This window comes from Bombus pascuorum, chromosome 2 (assembly GCF_905332965.1).
Source record: "Bombus pascuorum chromosome 2, iyBomPasc1.1, whole genome shotgun sequence".
NCBI classification, from domain to species: Eukaryota; Metazoa; Arthropoda; class Insecta; order Hymenoptera; family Apidae; genus Bombus; species Bombus pascuorum.
Window position 1 is genome coordinate 1,501,406 of NC_083489.1, and position 20,992 is coordinate 1,522,397.

At 36.0% G+C, this 20,992-nt stretch overlaps 1 protein-coding gene across 9 annotated transcripts in view; it reads left to right on the top strand.

Moving 5' to 3' along the window:
* Positions 1-19,354, top strand: part of LOC132916863 (glutamate receptor ionotropic, NMDA 2B) — a 337,093-nt gene extending 317,739 nt beyond the window's left edge. For 4 of the 9 annotated variants that reach the window (XM_060977242.1, XM_060977243.1, XM_060977244.1 and 1 more), the window contains 7 exons: positions 1,655-1,939; positions 3,414-3,595; positions 4,144-4,379; positions 4,674-4,867; positions 8,842-8,958; positions 14,024-14,125; positions 17,303-19,354. In XM_060977242.1, coding sequence (XP_060833225.1) covers positions 1,655-1,939; positions 3,414-3,595; positions 4,144-4,379; positions 4,674-4,867; positions 8,842-8,958; positions 14,024-14,125; positions 17,303-17,360 — 1,174 coding nt within the window. In that variant the 3' untranslated portion in view covers positions 17,361-19,354. Of the gene's footprint in view, positions 1-1,654; positions 1,940-3,413; positions 3,596-4,143; positions 4,380-4,673; positions 4,868-8,841; positions 8,959-14,023; positions 14,130-17,302 lie in introns of those variants that run through there. The other 5 variants (XM_060977246.1, XM_060977248.1, XM_060977250.1 and 2 more) reach the window with 3 other exon arrangements.
* Positions 19,355-20,992: the final 1,638 nt, after the last annotated feature.

Here is a 20,992-nt window from a genome sequence, read left to right on the forward strand (position 1 = left end):
AAAAAAAAATTAAGAATCGATTTAAACTTAATTAACTACATGATTTAAACTCTTAAAATTTTATCCTCTGTTTTAATCATTCTGTACGTTGAATCTGTAAAGAATTAAATGATATGGGAATTTGAAGACCGATTCGTTGTAATTCAGAAAAATTCAAATCTAAGAAGGGCTTCAAAAAAAAATTAAGAATCGATTTAAACTTAATTAACTACACGATTTAAACTCTTAAAATTTTATCCTCTGTTTTAATCATTCTGTACGTCAAATCTGTAAAGAATTAAATGATATGGGAATTTGAAGACCGATTTGTTATAATTCAGAAAAGTTGAAAGCTAAGAAGGACTTCAAAAAAAAAAAAAAATTAAGAATCGATTTAAATAAGTTCATCGAAGAAAAAGACACTATAGTCACATCAATTAAACTTTACACGGCAATATGACGTTTCATAGCTACATGATAGTTGCGAAGTACCATAATTGGTATGTAGAGGATGCAGGCAGAAACAGTTTAAATAATAAAGATACCGAATATTATAAGACAGACTCGGGCGAAATATGTACCGTGCCAAGAAATTCTATTCAACCACAGTGTTCGCCACGAAAAATGAACATTTTATTTCTCGAGCACACGTTGGATTTAAGTGCGTCTTGATCGTCGAATTATTTTGTGCGTGCGACATTTTCGAAAACTTTTATAATTTGACTGCCAAATATTTTATGTTTCTCGATGAAGGGGTTGCATTTTCAAAACGAAGGAAAACGATGTAGTAGCGTTGAAAATATTATGTAGCAGAGTAGGTGAAACGAATCTGGTAAGCTCGCAAATAGAATCCTCGAGTGGTGTTACCTGTTAATACCGTAAAACCTAAGGCTTCTGAAGCATGCTATCGTAAAATACAAAGGAAAATACGAGCTACGCGAAATGGATGCAGAAATCGGCCTGTGCGTTAAATTACGATACACTGAAACAATAAAAATCCACTAAATCCAATAAAAGTCTTACCAGTGAAGACTTAGAATTACAGACAATGCAACTGTGAATGGAACCTTAGAGTCCTCGACTTTCTATATCTTTGATGATAAATAAATCTTATGTAATTAATAACTTTCTTCCTATACCAATCGAATTTTTTTCTGAGGTTCTCTATTCTCTAGATATTTAATTTTAATTCGATATTTAATTATCGCAGATTCTTACAAATAAACGGATGATTAATTTCTTCTCTAAAATTGTACTAAATTTTGATATGATATATGCACATTTTTCTTAATTCTAATTAAAACAATTGTTCGTTCCTTTTCCATTCGTCCAAAGATACAAACTTTTTTCAGATATCGAGGAATTTAATTTTTTCATTCAGATTGTCAGTTCTTTTTTTTCTATGCTGTTACAGTTTTCAAGAGTTCGTCAATGGCGTTTTGATTTACCTCACAAGCGCTTCTAATTTTGAAAAAGGGAAGAAACGAACCATTCAGTATCAAATTGAGTAAAGAAAACCCGCTTAGCATAAAATAAAAAAATCTTTTAGGAGAGCGGAGAGTGCGATCGAACCCAAGACAAGTTAAACGACGTAGCAGAGCTAAAAGTCTTTTCACAATTATCGAGCGAATGTATGTCGCTTCAGCAACGTTTAACGACATTCTTGTAAACTCAGATTCATGACGAACGTGTGGGCGCTGTTCGCCGTGGTGTTCCTCGCCATTTACACTGCCAACCTGGCCGCCTTCATGATCACGAGGGAGGAGTTTCACGAGTTCACCGGTGTCGACGATCATCGTTTGGCCAAGCCATGGTCCCACAAGCCTATGTTCAAGTTTGGTACCATACCTTGGAGCCACACTGACAGCACCTTGGCAAAATATTTCAAAGAGATGCACGCGTACATGAAGAAATTCAACAAGAGCAGCGTAGCTGAAGGAATCGAGGCGGTCATCAGCGGGTAAGACCGATTAAATGAAGTTGTTTCGTCCTGAAATATATAGAAACAAGCGTGAGGTCTTCGCCGACAAAGTTTATAATAAAATTTGCGATATAATTCAATCGCAATGGGTGGCTATTTTTGAAGTTTTAGTACGAAGATTTCGTGCATTTATAGAACAGATTTATTATTAGTACAATTTTTATGTATTTATGAGAAATTAAAAAATGTGAAAATACTACCTACTAATAATTAGCAGGTAAAACAATTCTCTACATAAGTTTTACTTAGGTATGTTTATAAAAATCATTAGTTTCTTTAAAATGTTTAGTTCCTTTCACTTTTAATAAATGTGTTGTAAACTCGGTATTTTCGAAGAGTATTTTAAAAATGGTTTGCAGTGGTTCAGCCGAGCTCGGACGTATCAAGTTGATTTCAACTTTTTCAACTTACAATCGTGTATTTATAATCAGTTAGAATTAAATGTCATTCGTTTTTCAATCTTCGATTCGTTTCCGGAACAAAATTTACCGAGACTGGAGAGCATATCAGTCTCCGGTTCACATAAAAAAAAAAAAAAAAAAAAAACAAGGACAGCCACGACACCTCATAACGTATTAGTTTGCTGAATTCGCTGGTCCTCAAATTAGAACTTGATCCCTTAATCGCGCTAAATGTGCACGCATTATATATACGTGGTTCGTTATCGAAGCTTCTGAGCGAAGTTGCTTGTTTAATCTCTGTGAACTAGTTCCCACCTTGCCACTTTGCTGGTCTCTAAATGGTGTTGGCAGCTTTGGGAAGCAAAAGGTGGAATGTTCGATGTAAATTATGGCGCAGATGGAAAAGAGGGAGATTTTTCTAACGGAAGGTCATAGGATGAGCTTTTAGCTAAATTTAGAATGTTACGCGGAGAGTTCACTTTTTAATAAAATTTCGATTAAACGAATTTACAATATTGGATGAAACGTTGGGCGTTGCACGTGAACATTGTTTTAAATTTCATTGTTATTTGAGGATCTCGGTTAACTTTCTCAGAGTTTCTACAAGAATTCCGTTTATTTCCTTATTATCTACTCGTCAAACAATGTAAAGTTTCCTAAGTAACCTGGTTATCGTAGAAATTTCCTTCCTGTTCAATCACTATCTACACGATCCGAGATAATCAATCTTTTGTAAAGAACTTTCCTTGTTTCGATTATCAAAGTATATTGAAATTTATAACTGACCTAAATCGTTCGGTGTCGATATCAACGTTTCACAAGGAAAATCGATAAGATAAATCAAGGAAATTTCCTATAGAAGAATTTCCTTGTTCTTCGATAGAAAAAGTTGCAGCAATGTAATTGAGATAAGAGTGGAAGATCATTCGACGTGAAAGAAATAAGTTTAAAGGTTCGACTCGAACGATCTATCGTGCCATTCGTTCGATTCCTTTAAAGTTTCGCTCCTCGTTTTTCAATTTTCTCAGTGACATCGTTTCCTTCTGCAACAGAGAAATGGACGCGTTTATTTACGACGGAACGGTCTTGGACTATCTGGTAGCGCAAGATGAGGACTGCCGATTGCTAACTGTGGGATCTTGGTACGCAATGACCGGGTACGGTCTCGCGTTTTCAAGGAATTCCAAGTATCTGCAGATGTTCAACAAGCGCCTGCTCGACTACAGAGACAACGGTATCGGCATTTGCTCGCTTATCGTCTGGAATGAAATAAAAAATTATTTAAATACGTGCATAGATTCCATTCGGTAATTGACGCAGAACGTTTTCAAGAAATTGCAGTGTATTTTATCATTTCGTATATTTTCTAGCCTCGCATATCCGTATAATATTTCGGCATTTAATCCTGCAAGAGAAAACTGTAATTCCTACGACTGATAAAATTTTTATTTGTCGCAAATGACGCGTGTGATTATTAGTTATTAATCAAATGATACGTTAAATTATTAGTATTAGCTTTTTAAAGCTTATGTTAAAGAAATATTAAATAACGTTACTATTATAGAAAAGTGTCCTTCGTCCTTTTTTACTTAGATTTACTTACCTAAAATTAGAACTAGTTAGAACGAACAAGCAAATTATAATAAAATAATTAAAGTAAATCTTCTTATAAGCTGAATTTCGAATTAATATGCTAAAAGCTGAACGTGTTAAAATTAGAATAATATTTTTTCACAATTTCTGTACGTTTCCTATCGTAAAAGAAGAACATTGAAATTCCAGGAGACTTGGAGCGTCTGAGACGGTACTGGATGACAGGTACCTGCAAGCCAGGCAAAGAGGTACAAAAAAGTAGCGATCCCTTGGCGCTGGAACAGTTCTTGTCCGCGTTTCTCTTATTGATGATGGGAATTCTTCTGGCTGCAGTCTTCCTACTTCTGGAATATTTGTATTTCAAGTATGTCAGGCAACATCTGGCGCGAAGTGACCGTGGTGGTTGTTGCGCACTTTTCAGCTTGGTAAACCGCTTTTCCTAAATACAGTTTGTCATAGTTCTTTCCAAATTTATCGACAAACTGAATATTCCTTCGATTTTATTTCCATATTATTGATATTTCTATCGATTTTATTTTTATATTGCTTCTTTTTGCGAAGAAAAGAGTCCAATTGTCACGTTCGTATTTCTACATCAACAACGTCTACAACGTTCTACAACAATTTCTTCCTCGTTTTAAAAATATTCGTACGAAACCATGTATGTCTAAGGTTTCGTGTAATATTTATACATAAGGTTATCCAATTTTTTTTTAAAGAGCATGGGAAAATCGCTGACATTCCGCGGAGCAGTCTACGAGGCGCAGGACATCCTGAGGTATCATAGATGCAGGGATCCCATATGCGATACGCATTTGTGGAAGGTGAAACACGAATTAGACATGGCGAAGATCAAGATACGACAGCTGGAAAAGGATCTGGAGGCTCACGGAATAAAACCCAGCCAGGCCAAGTATGCTATAATCATAATTCATTCGAATTAACGTTACTCTGCGAATAAGGAGATTTTACATTATGTCTGCATTACAGTTAAAACTCTTGACCTTAGTTCATACAAGAGGATCTCAAAGAACGTGTTTAAATTCGTCGAAATTTCTTGACAATATTTATCTGCTTCTCTTTTAATTCTTCTAATATATTCTTTATTTCAGAATTATCTGTTAATAGATATAACGTAAATATAAATTTCTTGTAATAATTAATAATTAAACTACGTACGTTTTTGCATTTATGGAAAATTTAAATGTGAGAAAATCTATAAAAATGTACGAAATATCCAAGCAAGAGTGTTAGGTTGTAATATATGAAATGTCTGACTTTTAACAGTTCATACTACTGAGCGTTAAAAAAAGAATTGCTTTTGCTTGGAAATGTTAAAATATTCAAATCATACATGGAAAGGAAAATTCTCAGCTTTATATCGATGACATACAGCATACGATAATACACGAAATTGCACAAACATGTGTCGTCTATGATCCTACAATTTCGTTACATATACGTACGCAGGAAATAAATAATCATGAAGACGATCGATTCCCTTGATACAATAGCGACGTTCTTTGAGATCCTTTCGATGATTGAAGGAAGAAGTTCGAAACAAAGGGCAAAGGGAAGGAAACGTTCCATCCGTGACAAAAGAAATTCACGTGAACGAACTTTATCTAGACTATTCGATACACATTCGCTTCCTTTGAAGCACCACTCGTTTTCGAAACGAAGTATCTCGCGCTGCAGCTCTTTTTTTCTCCTTCGCTAAATTTCAACAGACCTTTGTTCTAGAAAGCTTTCCTTTAAAGGTCGACGTCTCTTCTGTCCGTTTGCGAATACGATTTCGTGAAAGCGGAAGTGGACCCGTAACGACAGATCTACGCATGTTACTGCATAGTTATTTCACCTGTCCTCCGTAAGATTTACAAGGATTCAATCTCGATTCACGTTACGTACATTTTCCGAGGGAAATTTCTACGTGCGAAAGGACGATAGAAAACAAATAAAACAACAAGTCCATAGAATGGTATGAAAATAATATAAAGTGCTTAACGATAGCAATATATAAATCCTCTTAGAGATTCCTCGAGCGAGATTCTCTAGTGGACAATTAACGTTCGATTAATGGATAAAACGTCCTACATAATACGCAGACGACAGAAACTGCGGATCGAGATTAAATCTTCAATTACCTTCTGACGTCACTTGGAGCCTGGCTCGCACAGCATGCACTTATCTACGAACGAACACGTATATACATTCGTATATACAGTCGTGAGATGTATATATATTGATTGTATATAAACATACAATGTTCATGTATATACATCCGGACGCGTATACACTTGAGTACGTTAACGTCGTGATATCGCCACGAGCGTGTCATTCGTTTCTGGTTATTCTTTATTTTCTGAAGCTACTGACGATCGTGAGTTTAAGACCTCGTCCCTTAGTACGATGGTTTGCCTAGAAAACTTGAGAAGAGCCGTGATGCCTTTGGTGGCGATTATTATTGACTTATACTACTAGTGTCGCAGAATGAAGAGCTTATAGAGGTTTACGATATTTCGGTTCGACTGAAACAAATAGATTGAAACGATTAGATCACCGCAAGCATTTACTTTGACACTTCTTGGGATGACACCTAGCACATGAACTTGTATAACTTGTAAAGTTTAGTTTGCATGAGTATTTCGTAGATATACATAGTTATTTGTTACGGTATTTGAATTTGATGAAATTATACATATGTATATAAAATAGTGTTGGAATACAACGATATTACACGCGTAGGCACAAATACTCTTACACAGATACCCACACAGACATTTGAACAGGACACTTACACAGGTCATACTCATTACTGTATAGAGAGTAGGGTTCAAAATATTTAAGGGGTCACTACCTATGTCTAGTCTGAGAGTAACTGGCCAACGATCAACGATTCTTCTATACGTTGTTAATTATATCACTCGCTTATATACATCAGGTTTTGTAGTTCTGTTTAATAAACATCACCGAATATTATTTCAACATAAACATCGCGTCTGCCACAGATTATTAATCTTGACTTCAAGATTAAATTCTAACAGATAGATACATAGAATAATTGTAAGAAGATAACTGCGTTTAAAAATTTCAATCTAGGCACTATAGCGAATATCAAACATCTAAGAATATTTTTCCAATATAGAAAACAAGAAATATTACTATACGCGATATATTCTTCGAAAGCAGTTTTACGTCTACGTTCTATTTTAGTTTATTTCCAATAAATAAATGTCCTATTCCAAAGTATCTGTAAATAGGATAATGGACTCAGATTTACAATTACGAAGCAAGATTTGTAGAAAAGAATTGTAAGAAGATTTCCACATCTTTAAAGAATAGTATACTGACATGTAACGTCAATCGATGATCTTAAACTTGCGATCGACTGTATGTTTCCACCGTATCGCGTATGAGACATGTTCGACGACAAATTGGCTTCGAATTTTCGTCGATATTAAGAGTTTCGCCCCTTTGGACACGAAGGGTAGATAGAAGAGGGGAACAAAATGGGGCAGGAAAACGTACGAGAAGAAGGCGAGAACGTATGTCGCTCGTACGAAAGCAGAACTTCTCAGCGACACGAGATCTCGGAATAAACTTCCGTTGCTTCGAGCTAGAAAAGTTTACACTGAAAACTTCGACTCGAATAAGCCCGCAGGTGTTTGCAGAGAATCCAGGTACATTGTTTGGACCAATCGCGAACGCTGTTTAATCGAACTTCCTGGGAACAGCCGATCCGGATCTCGCGATATTCGCACCCCGTATAAATGACGAACTTTCCAACTTTCGGAAATACAGCAGGTACTCAATTATGTTTCAACGGGATTTGATTCTCCAGATATTGGGTTAGATAATCCGAGCAAGAAAAAGGAAAACCGCAAATTGTTATAGAGAAAGGAATTTTTTAATCGCAGTTGAACATCGAAATCGACGATGGAAATCAAAATTATAATTTGCGCTCAAATTTTCACAAATCGGAATTTCAGTCGGAATATTTGAAATTAATTCAATCGTCCATAGGAAAACTTATCTTTGTACGATGATAGATAAATTAAATTGTCCCTGTAGAAGCTTCATAATTTTTGCTGATACAGGCTTCCAAAAAATTTGAAAAGATTGTAAGATGGTTAGAAATGTCTGTGATATGTTACATAACTATCCCTTAAGTTAGTTGTTCTTAAATTTATTCGATAGAATTACAAATCGGGGGAAAGAAATTTAAGGGTGAAGTTTCGCTTCAGCCTTCGAGATTCTAATTTTCTTACGGAAGATTCAATTTGTATTTGAATGGAATTCGAGTCGTTGAATTCCAATTAAGTTCGCATTTTTCGATTCCAATTTAGATTTAAATTTCAATAGAAATCATTAAAGTCGAATTTAATATTAAATTTGCAAATGAAACTATAATCTCGGTATGAGAGTCGAATAAGAAAATTAACATTTCATAAACTGAACTCTGCTTCGACTTTTGCCAAGTTCTTTCGTAGAGACAGGAATACGAAATTTCTCGCTTGTCAACAAAGAAAATGAAACGAAAATAACAGTCGGAGAGACTTCAAACTACGATTTCGTATATTTCGTCGAAGCTTCTTTCCTCCAATATCTCCGGCATTTTCCAAATACTCTTTTCCGCGTTTTAAAATTCTACTTCGATATCTCTAGCGCTTTTCACGGGGTTCTCTGCGTTTCTAAAATCACCGAAAGATAGGAAATCCTAAAAAAGCTTAACAAAGGCGGATTACACGACGAGAGAGAGAAAAAGAAACGATAAAAGGATCTCTTGTCGCTTGAGACGTGTTGCTGGTACACATTAAGGGGTGGTTGATGGCGATGGACGATGGTGGAAGAGAAACCTGGCACATATCCACGTCGGCTTTTTTAAAGGAGGAAAACCGGAAGTCTCGGCTGGTGGCGAAGATGCTTTCAAAGCTCGGATCGCCATTCACAAGCGGAGTCATTGGCGGTGGAAGCTCCGCATCCGCTACCGCCATACTTCGAGTCGTAAGTCCGCAACGCCCAAAACACGTAAGAATACTCGGTGACGTAGGAACCAGGGCAAATATTTTTCCCCGATGTGTCGTCGAAATAGAGTTACTTCTCGAACGACGATTTTTCAGCATTTTTCATTTCCCCAAAGAGCGCTCGGTTTCTTAACATTCCATCAAATCCTTACACTTTGCTATTCCTTTTTCGTTTTACGTTCTATCGATCGTAATGTTATAAAATGATTCCGCTCGATATAGTCGTATAAAAAAAACACTCTTTTTATTACAGAGTTACGTTAATCCAATAAAATTATTCGAAAAGAATCTCAGTCGATTTTATTATATTTTTAAGAACACGCGGAACTGGATCCTAAAATTCCTATTTGCACGGTGGATCTGTAAATCAAGCCTTCGTTTCGTGTATCTTCGCGTTCTCGAAATTACATCGCAAAGAAACAACAATCGCAGTAGCTGATCTCAGCAACAAAGCGGATCTCCTTTAACTTCCGCCAGCAACGTGATTCGCGAGATGTACTTACTGGGTCACGGATAGCCGGTATTTGGCAGCGAAACAAGAGGGAACAGAATCAGTTGCCAAATATCCAGAAAAATTCACGCTTGTTTGTCCGTCAGCTGGTGTCGTTTCGAGGCGTTTGCCATTTAAAAGTAAACCGAGCGCCACACAGCAAACAGAGAAACCGTAACATATGGTACAAGCATGACATCTGGCGCGTCTGCTTAACAGGAAACGATATTGTCTTTCGGTCGGGACTATTTCGTCGACACGTTTGAAATTCTAAATCGTTCCATTCAGACAGGGACGTCTTTGTATAATAAATGGAAACGATACTATGAGGTCGTAAAATCAATTATTAATTGAAGTTTGCAGCTTTCGATGACTTAACGAATCGAAGACCTATTATGGGTTGCAGGTACCTGGTTCAAGGCCATGCGATGTCAATTCAGAATCAATTTTTTCTTTGCGTATATCTCAAGTTTTTTTTTGGTTATTTTACAATTTGTCCTTATGGACATTTGGTAAAGTGTTATATCTTGTTGGTGAAGAAAAAAAATAAAAATAAAAAATAAATATAGCTTGTGGGCGGCTACCCCCAGCGCGGTGCCAGTTTCCTTTTTTCTAAGTTATATCTTTTATGAATATCTCAAGTGATTTGTACTTTCTCTAATTTGTACATCTTATTCTGAATTGTAGTTTATTTCTCTACCGAACAAAATTTTTCGTGATGATTTTGGTACTCAATTCATTTCAGATGTTATTCAAGAATTTACCACCATAGTAGATCAATGAGTTACATAAATACATCGATTCACTTTTACGATGTCACAGCCGTCAAAATTATTGACGAAATTTTACAAGTCACGGGCTAGAAGTTAGCGATGCTAATAAATTCCCTCGCGTAACGGTAACTACATTCGCGGTAAAAAGAGTTAGCTCTAAAATTCGCTATGTCAATTTTACGAATCACAAGCCACCTAACTCTCCTTCTGAATTTTCATTCTGACTACAGATTGGAAATAAAATCCTATTTCCAACTTATATTTCGGAAGCTCCGATTTTATGACTTATTATCAAAGTACGTTGAAACGTTTGAAAACGACGCGTTAAAATATATTATACAGACTGTTATGGCATCTACGTATTTTAAATTGAGCAAAGAGAAATACAGACGACGCAAGAAAGTGATAAGATTTCAGATTTCTCGGATATTTCCAAACGGTTGATGGAAGATTCTAAACTAAGGGGCGCAATGCGTACGATCCTAGTTGCTACTCGAGCTATGACCTTGCTTAACTAGGTGCTTTGACGCTAAAGACTATATCGCTCGCTATATCGCTTTCCACTTATTATTATTTATCACGACAAATAGACGTCGATTTCAACGACAAAGCCGAGAATCGCTTGAACATTCTCACGTTACTTCGTATTCCACCGCGACTCTAACGTTCCATCCGGCTTTATTTTCGAAAAGCAAAGGTTCCTACGTCGCTTTGGTAGAAACTGTCTTCAAAGTGCACGTGAAAATCGATGAGTCGTTAGGTGGAGGTCGTTTGGTCGACTTGGTAGTCGTTTCGCGAACTAAAGAATGGCGAGAACAAGAAGGGAATCGGGAAATGGCCATTCGAACGTCGATAAATCCGTGCACTGTTGACAGAGGGGAAGAAAATCGATCTCGCGAGGCTTGTTTCTGTACGATCTCCCTGGTGTCTTTTACGCTAACGAGCCACATTATCCCCGTGTCCAGAAACCATGTTGTTTCTCTTCGAAAATATCGTTGTGGAGGCTATCGTATTTCTTGTTTTTTCTTTTCCTAGCTGAAATCGGATTTGAACGGCGACGCAATGGCACAGAGATCGAACGTTTTGGATTCTTGTTAGTAAGCATCCGTCGAGTCTCTAGTTTGAATTTAAATCGGGATTTTTTAATTGGCGAATTTACAAATGGAAATTTTGTTTGAATTTAAATTTGAATCGTACAATTCTGATATAGATTTAGATTTAAATTTGAATGCTTGATTTGAATTTAAATTGAACTTGAATTAAACTAGAATTTAATTTTATATGGACGATTCGTTCGTTTCCTTTAACGTTACTTATCAATACCTTGGATAACAAAAGAAAATTAATCGAAACAAAACACTTGAACTTGAATTTAAATTTGAATGTATGAACTTCAATTTAAGCTTCAATTAAATTGCCATTCAACTTTGTATGGACAATTAAACCATTTCTTAAAATTAAAAAATTAAAAATTAAAATATTACTTGGTAATACTTTTAAAAATAAAACGATATCGGTTCTGGTCACTCGAATAATGTTTTTTTCGGCTACCACGAGTCTTACGTGACGGAAAAAGAAAATAAAAGAACGAAGCTTCGCGAGGATCGATGATAACGATATAAAAGTTTGAAGGATAAGAGTAGAAGTAGATTATTCGCTTCGCTTGGTAGTCCAGAACGTCTGCATATATTCGAATTATTCTCTACTTTTATTACCTCGTACTCTCCCTTTCTTTTTTTATTTTTATTTTTTTTATCTTCCTGTACATTTATCTATTCACTTTGTAAACTCGTATTTTCGTATCGTATCGATCTACTTTTCATGTGCTCGGAAGCATGGCATGCGAGTTCAACGATAAGTTTTCGGTAGACTCGTGACGACTGTATCGAGCGTGCATAGTGGAACGATAAATCGTGCGCTTATGGCGTTAAGTCGACGGTACAAGAAGCCATCGATTACGATTGAGGAAATTCCTGTAAATTAGGAAAACTCAGGGAGAAGAATGTAGTACGGCGATCGAGTCATTTGTCCGGAATGAGTCGTCTAACAATGGAATCTGAATGGAATGGAATCTGAAATCTGATATTTCACTCGTTCCCTGGTAACGCGAAATTCTCGGGGTTGAAAAATTCTGATATTGAAACATTCCTGTCGTTATACGACGAATTCTATGCTAAAAGACTTCTCTATTTATTTAACTGGCAATATGCAATTTTTTCTATACAATTATTAAATAAAAATAAAAAATAGTATATAAAGCTTTCTGCGAAGAAATCAAAATGAAACGTATATAGAAAATTATACAATGTATAAAGAAAGTTACGATTTATTAAATAGTTCACAAGGAAAAGTCCCTTAAAATAAATTGCCAAAATTATTATTATTATCAAATTCGATATGCCGACATTGATAATTCCAGTGCTAATTACGCAAACTATTTTATACCACTAACGTATATCTGTGATTTTCGATAATTTCCAGAAATTGTTTCCATGGTAATTATACTACATCAACTTTACGAGTTAATTTACGTAAACCTAGCGTGACACGAATCCACTGAAATTGAACTTAACAAACGTAAATTTGATCGAACTAATTTCGAACTAAAATTAATTAAACATAGAAGTTCCTTGCCGCGAATGTATCCTTTTTTGAAAGTATTCGAGTACGAAACGAGTGTCCTTTATTCCGTTTGAAATTAGCGTAACTTCCATCCGTGACAGGAGTGTCTCTGGTCAATCTCAAAGCTCATTTCACCGAATTGCTGCGGCAAACTCTCCTTGCCTCGATTAATGCAAGTTGCTGCACTAAAAAAGAACCCGGGTGATTTTCCCTTTGAGACCGTCGAAATTTCACGCCACAAATTCCCCACGAATTTGTGGCACTACGCTGTCCGGAAAGTCAATGAAACTCGACGCTTCTCTTCGTATCGACCTGGTTCACGAACTGTTATAGTTTCTCTAGCGCAAACAATATTACATCACTCTGGTGCATTATAAAGCGCGTTATAGCGAGTCTCCTATTATAAACCGTGCCGTTTTCTCTCTACGATATCCCCTTCCACATACACGTTGTTCCTAAGCGTTAAATTGTGACTTGCAAGTACTGAAATTTTCCTCCAGAGAATTAAACTTTCCTCGTCTAAGGAACGACGAAATGTAGTTGAACGTATCCTTCTAACATCTGCATAACTGCGCTTGGAACGACACAATAACTGGCGTTGTATTCTTTAAACGGAAATTTTCAGAAGATATTTGAAAGATACGATCTTCGAATACGGGGATTAAAAAGGTTGCTTCTTTTAATCTAAGAGAAGAAGAAGTAGGATCTTCTTCCGTTTCGTTTCTTTTAACGTGAAAATTCTAAACTGTTTCGGTGATGGAATCGTTAACAAATTTGAGAAATCGACGGATATTAGTTCAAAGTTAAACGTGCTATGGCAGAACGCGATTCTACATTTTTATCTTGAATCGATGCATAATTTTTCACCTAATTTTGAGGAATCCTGGATTTAAGTAAATAATTTGCTGCTCTATACTCGCTTTGAAAACTAAGCACGAAACGTGGAAGGAGAATTACCGAAAAAGGATAAAAAAGCTAGTGCGACTAGCATTTCGTCAAGAAACGTACGCTACGTTATTTAAAAATGCTCGAGGTCAGGAGAGTACTTCAGATTCCAATATTAGACGATTCACTCTGTATACGTCTCTTTGCCTATCTGTTTTCAGGCAGTAAAATTCTCTCCTCTCCAAATTATCATACAAGGATTCTCTTAAATCTAGATTCATCGAAGCCATCGATGTTGCCAGGCCTAGGGACATGACCAGGAACCACGTGGTCAGCACGGAGTATAGCGACAAATTTTTACCTCCACAGATCTACAGGTAAATTTTATGCAAGAAATTCAAACTTTCGCTAACAGTAATATTAGGTCGTCCGAAAAGTTTCTTTCGTCTTATAAGGAAACAATGGACGCACAAAGTTTTCCGTTTTACATTATTTTATCGAATCACGTATGATTCATTTTGTTCTATCAAAGTAAAGAACGCGACTTTCGACAGATTAGGTTTCAAGTTTGTATAAAGATTCGTCGTTGCAAAAGACGCTTTTCGGACAACCTAATATTTGATACGATTTAATTAACATTTCGTATGAAGTTTGAGTATAAACGAATAATTGCCGCATCATCGTCCTGATACTCATCCTGCATTTATATTTTAATCTGTTAATTACTTTCTCACAAGATATATTACTCCTGCAATTTAATAAAGTTATTGAAAAAGATATGAGGGAAGCTCACCTGTTTATTTGATTTTTGCATGTAAATTTACGCTTATTTTCTACCTCTATTTGTTAATATAATTTATCGCGTTTTTGTTTAGAGAAATAACCACAAAGTTTGTACTTAATTCGGAGAGTTTGCATTAAATTTATATTTTAATTAAAATCGTAGTCGTACGTACGAGATACGACGCGAAGAAGATCGTCGTCTGAAAAATTCAGCGAATTTTTATTATTCACAAATTCCTTCACTTTTCAGCAACCAAGCTAGCTACCTTTTTTACATTAGCTTGAAATTGGGCTCACTCTATCGCGTGTGTAGCGTTCACGCCACCTGAGCTTAGCGCACCAACATATTCCTCAAACATTTGCCAAATTTCCAATAAAAATGCAAAACGTGCCTAGTCGAGCAAAGATTGTCTCAGTGGAATATTTGCGCAGAAACTTTCGATTACATCAACGATTCGTTTCGTCGAAAATTCCTCACGTTCCTGAGCATCAAATACGGAAACAGACACACATAAACACATACACGCACACATGCTGAAACCCAATTAACACGTACGTGTATCTTTCACAAACTTCTCTGCCATCGTCCTTTCCAAACATTTCACGTTAATTGAAAAAAGATTAAAGGAAACTCGTACAAACACCTTCTAGAAAATTGAATAGTTGAAATGGTAGACGATGTAAGAGCCAGAAGTGATTTCCAATGGAAGCGAAGAAATCATTTCTGTTAATTTCGCCATTTACATCATTTATCGCCTGATCGATGTTAACTTTTAGCAAATTTGCGAATTTAAACGACATATAAACGATGGAAAAGTGTATCAGATTGACCGATTGAATGATCAAATGAACAGAGAGGAACACAGACGACGCAAGAAAGTGATAAAATTTCAGTTTTCTCGGATATTTTCAAATGGTTGACGGAAGATTCTAAACTAAGGGGCGCAATGCGTACGATGCTAGTTGCTACTCGAGCTATGACCTTGCTTAATTAGGTGCCTTAACGCTAAAGACTATATCGCTCGCTATATCGCTTTCCACTTATTACTATTTATCACGACAAATAGACGTAAGAGCCAGAAGTGATTTCCAATAGAAGCGAAGAAATCATTTCTGTTAATTTCGCCATTTACATCATTTATCGCCTGATTGATGTTAACTCTTAGCAAATTTACGAATTTAAACGACGTATAAACGATGGAAAAGTGTATCAGATTGACCGATTGAATGATCAAATGAACAGAGAGAAACACAGACGACGCAAGAAAGTGATAAAATTTCAGTTTTCTCGGATATTTTCAAACGGTTGACGGAAGATTCTAAACTAAGGGGCGCGATGCGTACGATCCTAGTTGCTACTCGAGCTATGACCTTGCTTAACTAGGTGCCTTAACGCTAAAAACTATATCGCTCGCTATATCGCTTTCCACTTATTACTATTTATCACGACAAATAGACGTAAGAGCCAGAAGTGATTTCCAATAGAAGCGAAGAAATCATTTCTGTTAATTTCGCCATTTACATCATTTATCGCCTGATTGATGTTAACTCTTAGCAAATTTACGAATTTAAACGACGTATAAACGATGGAAAAGTGTATCAGATTGACCGATTGAATGATCAAATGAACAGAGAGAAATACAGACGACGCAAGAAGGTGATAAAATTTCAGTTTTCTCGGATGTTTCCAAATGGTTGACGGAAGATTCTAAACTAAGGGGCGCGATGCGTACGATCCTAGTTGCTACTCGAGCTATGGCCTTGCTTAACTAGGTGCTTTAACTTTAAAGACTATATCGCTCGCTATATCGCTTTCCACTTATTACTATTTATCACGACAAATAGACGTAAGAGCCAGAAGTGATTTCCAATAGAAGCGAAGAAATCATTTCTGTTAATTTCGCCATTTACATCATTTATCGCCTGATCGATGTTAACTCTTAGCAAATTTGCGAATTCAAACGACGTATAAACGATGGAAAAGTGTATGATTGACCGATTGAATGATCAAATTTTCAAGTTTTCATCTGCAGTCTAGCTGACACTTACGATCAAATCTTATTCTGCTCTCATTCGTCGCTTTTATCTCCTATCGAATTTACATTTCTCGTCATTGAAAAAATTGTTTCTTATTTCTTTGCCATTATGCAAATCGTTACTATTTCACAATTTCTCAACTATAACGACGTGATTATAATGTAATAACAATGTTAGCATTACATGAAAGTATCTTCCACTTTAAAGTATTTAGAGTATTAGAAGATTCTCACCCTCGACAAATATTCTTCGCTCGAAGAAAAGACATATTCTTCGCCTTTTTTATCTTGCGTGGTAAGAAATTTCAATTTTTTCATTTGTTTAAAGTTTCGCAGTTCACAGTTGAAATTTGGAAATTTATATAGCGTCGAACAAGCAAAAATTTTCCAATATCCATTTACCTTAGCGTCCACGTAAATATTTAGCATAATTTATTGAACTTTTCACTTATGTTACAACAAACAGATAGTCGCTGAAAGTTCGATCATTAGATATACCATACAAAAATTTCATATTCGAATTTATGGGATTGTTTGGAATTCGCATTCTTCCTCGCCAACGTGTATCTATCGTTTCTTAATTTTCCCACTGTTTTTCCTCGATTCTATACCTTTTTTTCTTTTTTTTTCTTTTTCTTTCGAGGAGGCTTCTCCTCGCCCAATTATCCCTCCCAATTATCTTCTTTTTTTTTGTCTTTGTCCAAGCTAACGAATGAAATCGATTATTGTATTTAGGATTCCGGACGACGACGCAGCCAGAACGGAAATCGCCGAGATGGAGACAGTTCTGTGATCGTAGAGAAGCGGCCACGATTGCCCAGCCACGTCAGCGCGATCATAAGCGTCCTTAGGGAGCGGTGTAACTCGCTTTCGCCATTTTGGACAACGAGTTGTTGCCTCGTTGCCTCGTCGAGGCCATCCCTCGAATACGAGAAACCCTCGAAGCCGAGCCGTTTCGAGCAGCGATGGAAAAACACGAGGGGAGAAATAATGGAAGAAGACGAGGGAAGAAATTACCGAAGAAGACGAGGGAAGAAATTATCGAAGAATACAAAAACAAGTCTGGTGCACGGGAAGAACGTTCAGTGCCTATGAAGAATATCGAGATCACGATCGTTTTTCTCTCGATGAACAAACTTTTAACCACGACCACGTTTTCCAAGGTCTGTCTGTCTTCGCCACGAAGAGCCGGAAGTGCGCAGTGTTCATTCTTGTGATCGTATCACATTGAAATTCTTGGACGAACACGATTCGTTTCGAGTCTTTGCTACTGTCCTACGATAACATTTCTCTTTTAAAATAGAATTTTTGGGGGGTAGATGAAACTTTTGAAAAAGGACGATTCACACGTTTCGTTGGAAAGTGTGTCGCTTGAAGGGTAGTTGAAATAAGGGTTGTAAGCAGAGAATCGAGTGTATTTATGCTATTTCGATCGCGTATATGACACTGATTGTTGGTTTCGTTCGATTGACCTTCTTACGTGAAACGTGCAACGATTAGTTTATTTATTTCCTTCGATTATTGATGTTCTTGTCTGATACATACGTCGTGCAGCTTGGAGAGATTCTTGGAGAAAATCTGAAAACTCGGAAACTTTTATTTTTCCATTTGTTTAGAACTGTTGAATTCAAGCTTGAAATTTGCACATTTATATTAAGCGGTAATAAATCATTGTTTTTGAAATTGACAACTGTTCGTAACAGACGATCTCTGTAATGTCAAGAATTATTTTTATTGTAAAACATAAGCATGATAGAATTGAGGTTTGGAACCATGAGTGATGTTTGCAGGCGATGTTGTGCCTGTTACAGAGACAGGGAGAACGAAACAACACGAACCTGGATAAAACTGGAAAAAATAAAGAAACCAAACCACGTAAGTTATTATTCAGGCAGCAACAATACAATAGGTAGTTATTGAAAATTCCTAAGTCTTTTGAGAATCTCGTTAAAACTTTGTACGAAATATCGGCCCTTTTTCCAAAAATAGGGCGTCGACTTCGAGCCAACAATTGTTCGTTAAAACGAACGCCAAGGCGAGCAAAATGCTACGAAAGAACGAAAACGAGGAAATAAAAACTATATATTAAAAAAGATGGAAATAAGAAAATCTGTCGACATCTTGATGGTAAATTGTCAATGTGTACCATACAAGATATAACTATGACATTTGAGTATGTCATATATACATATATACATATATATTTAATACGTAATGTACACACGAGCTACTATTATACGTTAAGTATGTATATTGTGGTAAAAAGAACAATGAAATATTCTAAAAGAAACTTATTTCGAGGACGTAATATGCTCAACAACAAGAAAAAAAAAAAGTACACGTAATAAAGATCCACCACCGAGCGTAACGATTAAATAAAATTGCATCGAGAAGTGTCAGGTGTCGCGTTTCAAATCTTTAATTAAAAAAAGCAGTGAACAGGATGATCCAGTGACGATTATTAGCTTGGATATTTCGACACTTTCTTTATCGTAACAATCTTCATTAACGAAAAGTATACGATAGTGAAAAAATATTGTACGCTTCGTGATAGTTTCATCGGATGTATTTTTCTTTCTTTCTTAACAAAATTAAAATAGTATCCAGGGTATATTAATTTGTCATTGTGTTTTTGGTGTTCTGTACGATCAACAATTTGAAGAATGTTCAAACTGTTTAAATTGTAATTATTACTACGATTGAAAGCACCGATATTATACTTACACGTTGCTATTATACTAATACGCTTTACTAGTGTGCTATTAAAAGAATTAATTTCTTTGCGAATATAGTTTGAATGCAATCCACCTTAAAATTACTCTAATCATAATACCCAACTCGAAGGATAAACTAAATATCGTCTCATAATTTTTAACCAAATTTTCTCTTTATTAATTTGGTAAATATTCAAAGAATTAATCTTTGCTGGCTCTTGTTGCATTTTAAAATTCGATCGGTAAGAAATGCAGAGAGTAAATTCGGAGTTAAAATATTTTACTATACGTAACGGTGCCTGAAACAGTGAATTTCAAGCGTGTAACCATTAAGGTGAAATATTTTTTAGAAGCGTCGATACGATCGCGTGATCGTTCAAAGCTTTCGCGCCTATTCAAGAACCTGACACTTCGCAATTTCTATAAATAAAAAGCCAAAAAAAGAAAAAAAAAAGAAAGGAATATAAAGTCTATCCTCGTAAGGAGTAGTTGAAAAAGAGGCAATTCTTTTGAGCCACTCGCAGAAAAAACAAAGATTTTGTGTGTGTGTGTGTGTAGGAAAATCGACAGAGATAGGATTAATGTTCTAAAATTACGTCCGCTGTACATAGAACGCATTGTACCGTGTAAGTCACAAAGTAAACATTGGAAAGAGAATTTCGTTCTTTTATTTTTTTTTTTTTTTTACCATATTCAATCGATTTTCATGAAATGAATTTGCAATGAGAAACGAAAATGTATATCTTCGCTGTAAAAATGCTACTACAATTTCTCGATCACGAAAATTCGAAACGGAGTTGCGGAAGAATCGAATTACGAGAAAAGAAAGTTGCAACTATTTCGAGATTGTTTCTTGTTGTCCGATAATTGTGATGAAAACTACCTGGTGTCATTATTAGATTTTGAAATTTTCGGCTCTTAGATAGTTTGGGTTTTGAAAATCCATCGATCATCGGTTTCCGAGGTTTCGCTATTGTGGCTTATACCGCACGTCGACAATTCCGTTTAGAGAAGCACTTGTTTCGACTCCTCGTGCGTTCAAACGAGATGAAACGAATCACACATTTGAAACGACGTTTGCTCAGGAAAATTCCACGAGAAAAATCTATCGTATCGATTAATTTATAACGTTCGCCGATTTTTAAAGCACTTTCTGTCGGCTTTTCGAGAAGTCGAACGACACGATTGATTCGAGGACGAGACACGAGTGCTGGATTTAACCGAAAATAAAATAAAGAATACAAATTTATGGAAATCGCAATTCTAACTTATAATACGTTGCTATCGGACAAAACACTGTTGTTACTGTTGTTGTTAAAGATAATGGAAATGTTACGTTGTTAAGGAACGACGCGAACGTACGTAGAGAGAACGAGATTATTGGTTACTCTTTTCGAAACAAGTATATGGAAGGAAAAAGAGAAAAAGAGATACCGACGAGGCGTGTCGATTATGCCGTAACTAATGTATCTTTATCTGCTACTGTTAAGTATCTAAAAGACAGGCGTAAGCTTTTACCCATATTTCCGGTCGACGTGAGATCTTAAACGCTGTTTCCATCCGACACAAACACGACATTTTTTTTCATCGTGTGCGCACACACGATCATAATTAATAGATACTAATCGAAGATAATCAAACGCAATTTCATATAACTCTAGAACGAACTAAACTTGACGATACGTGTTTGTATTTAAAAGATGGATCATCA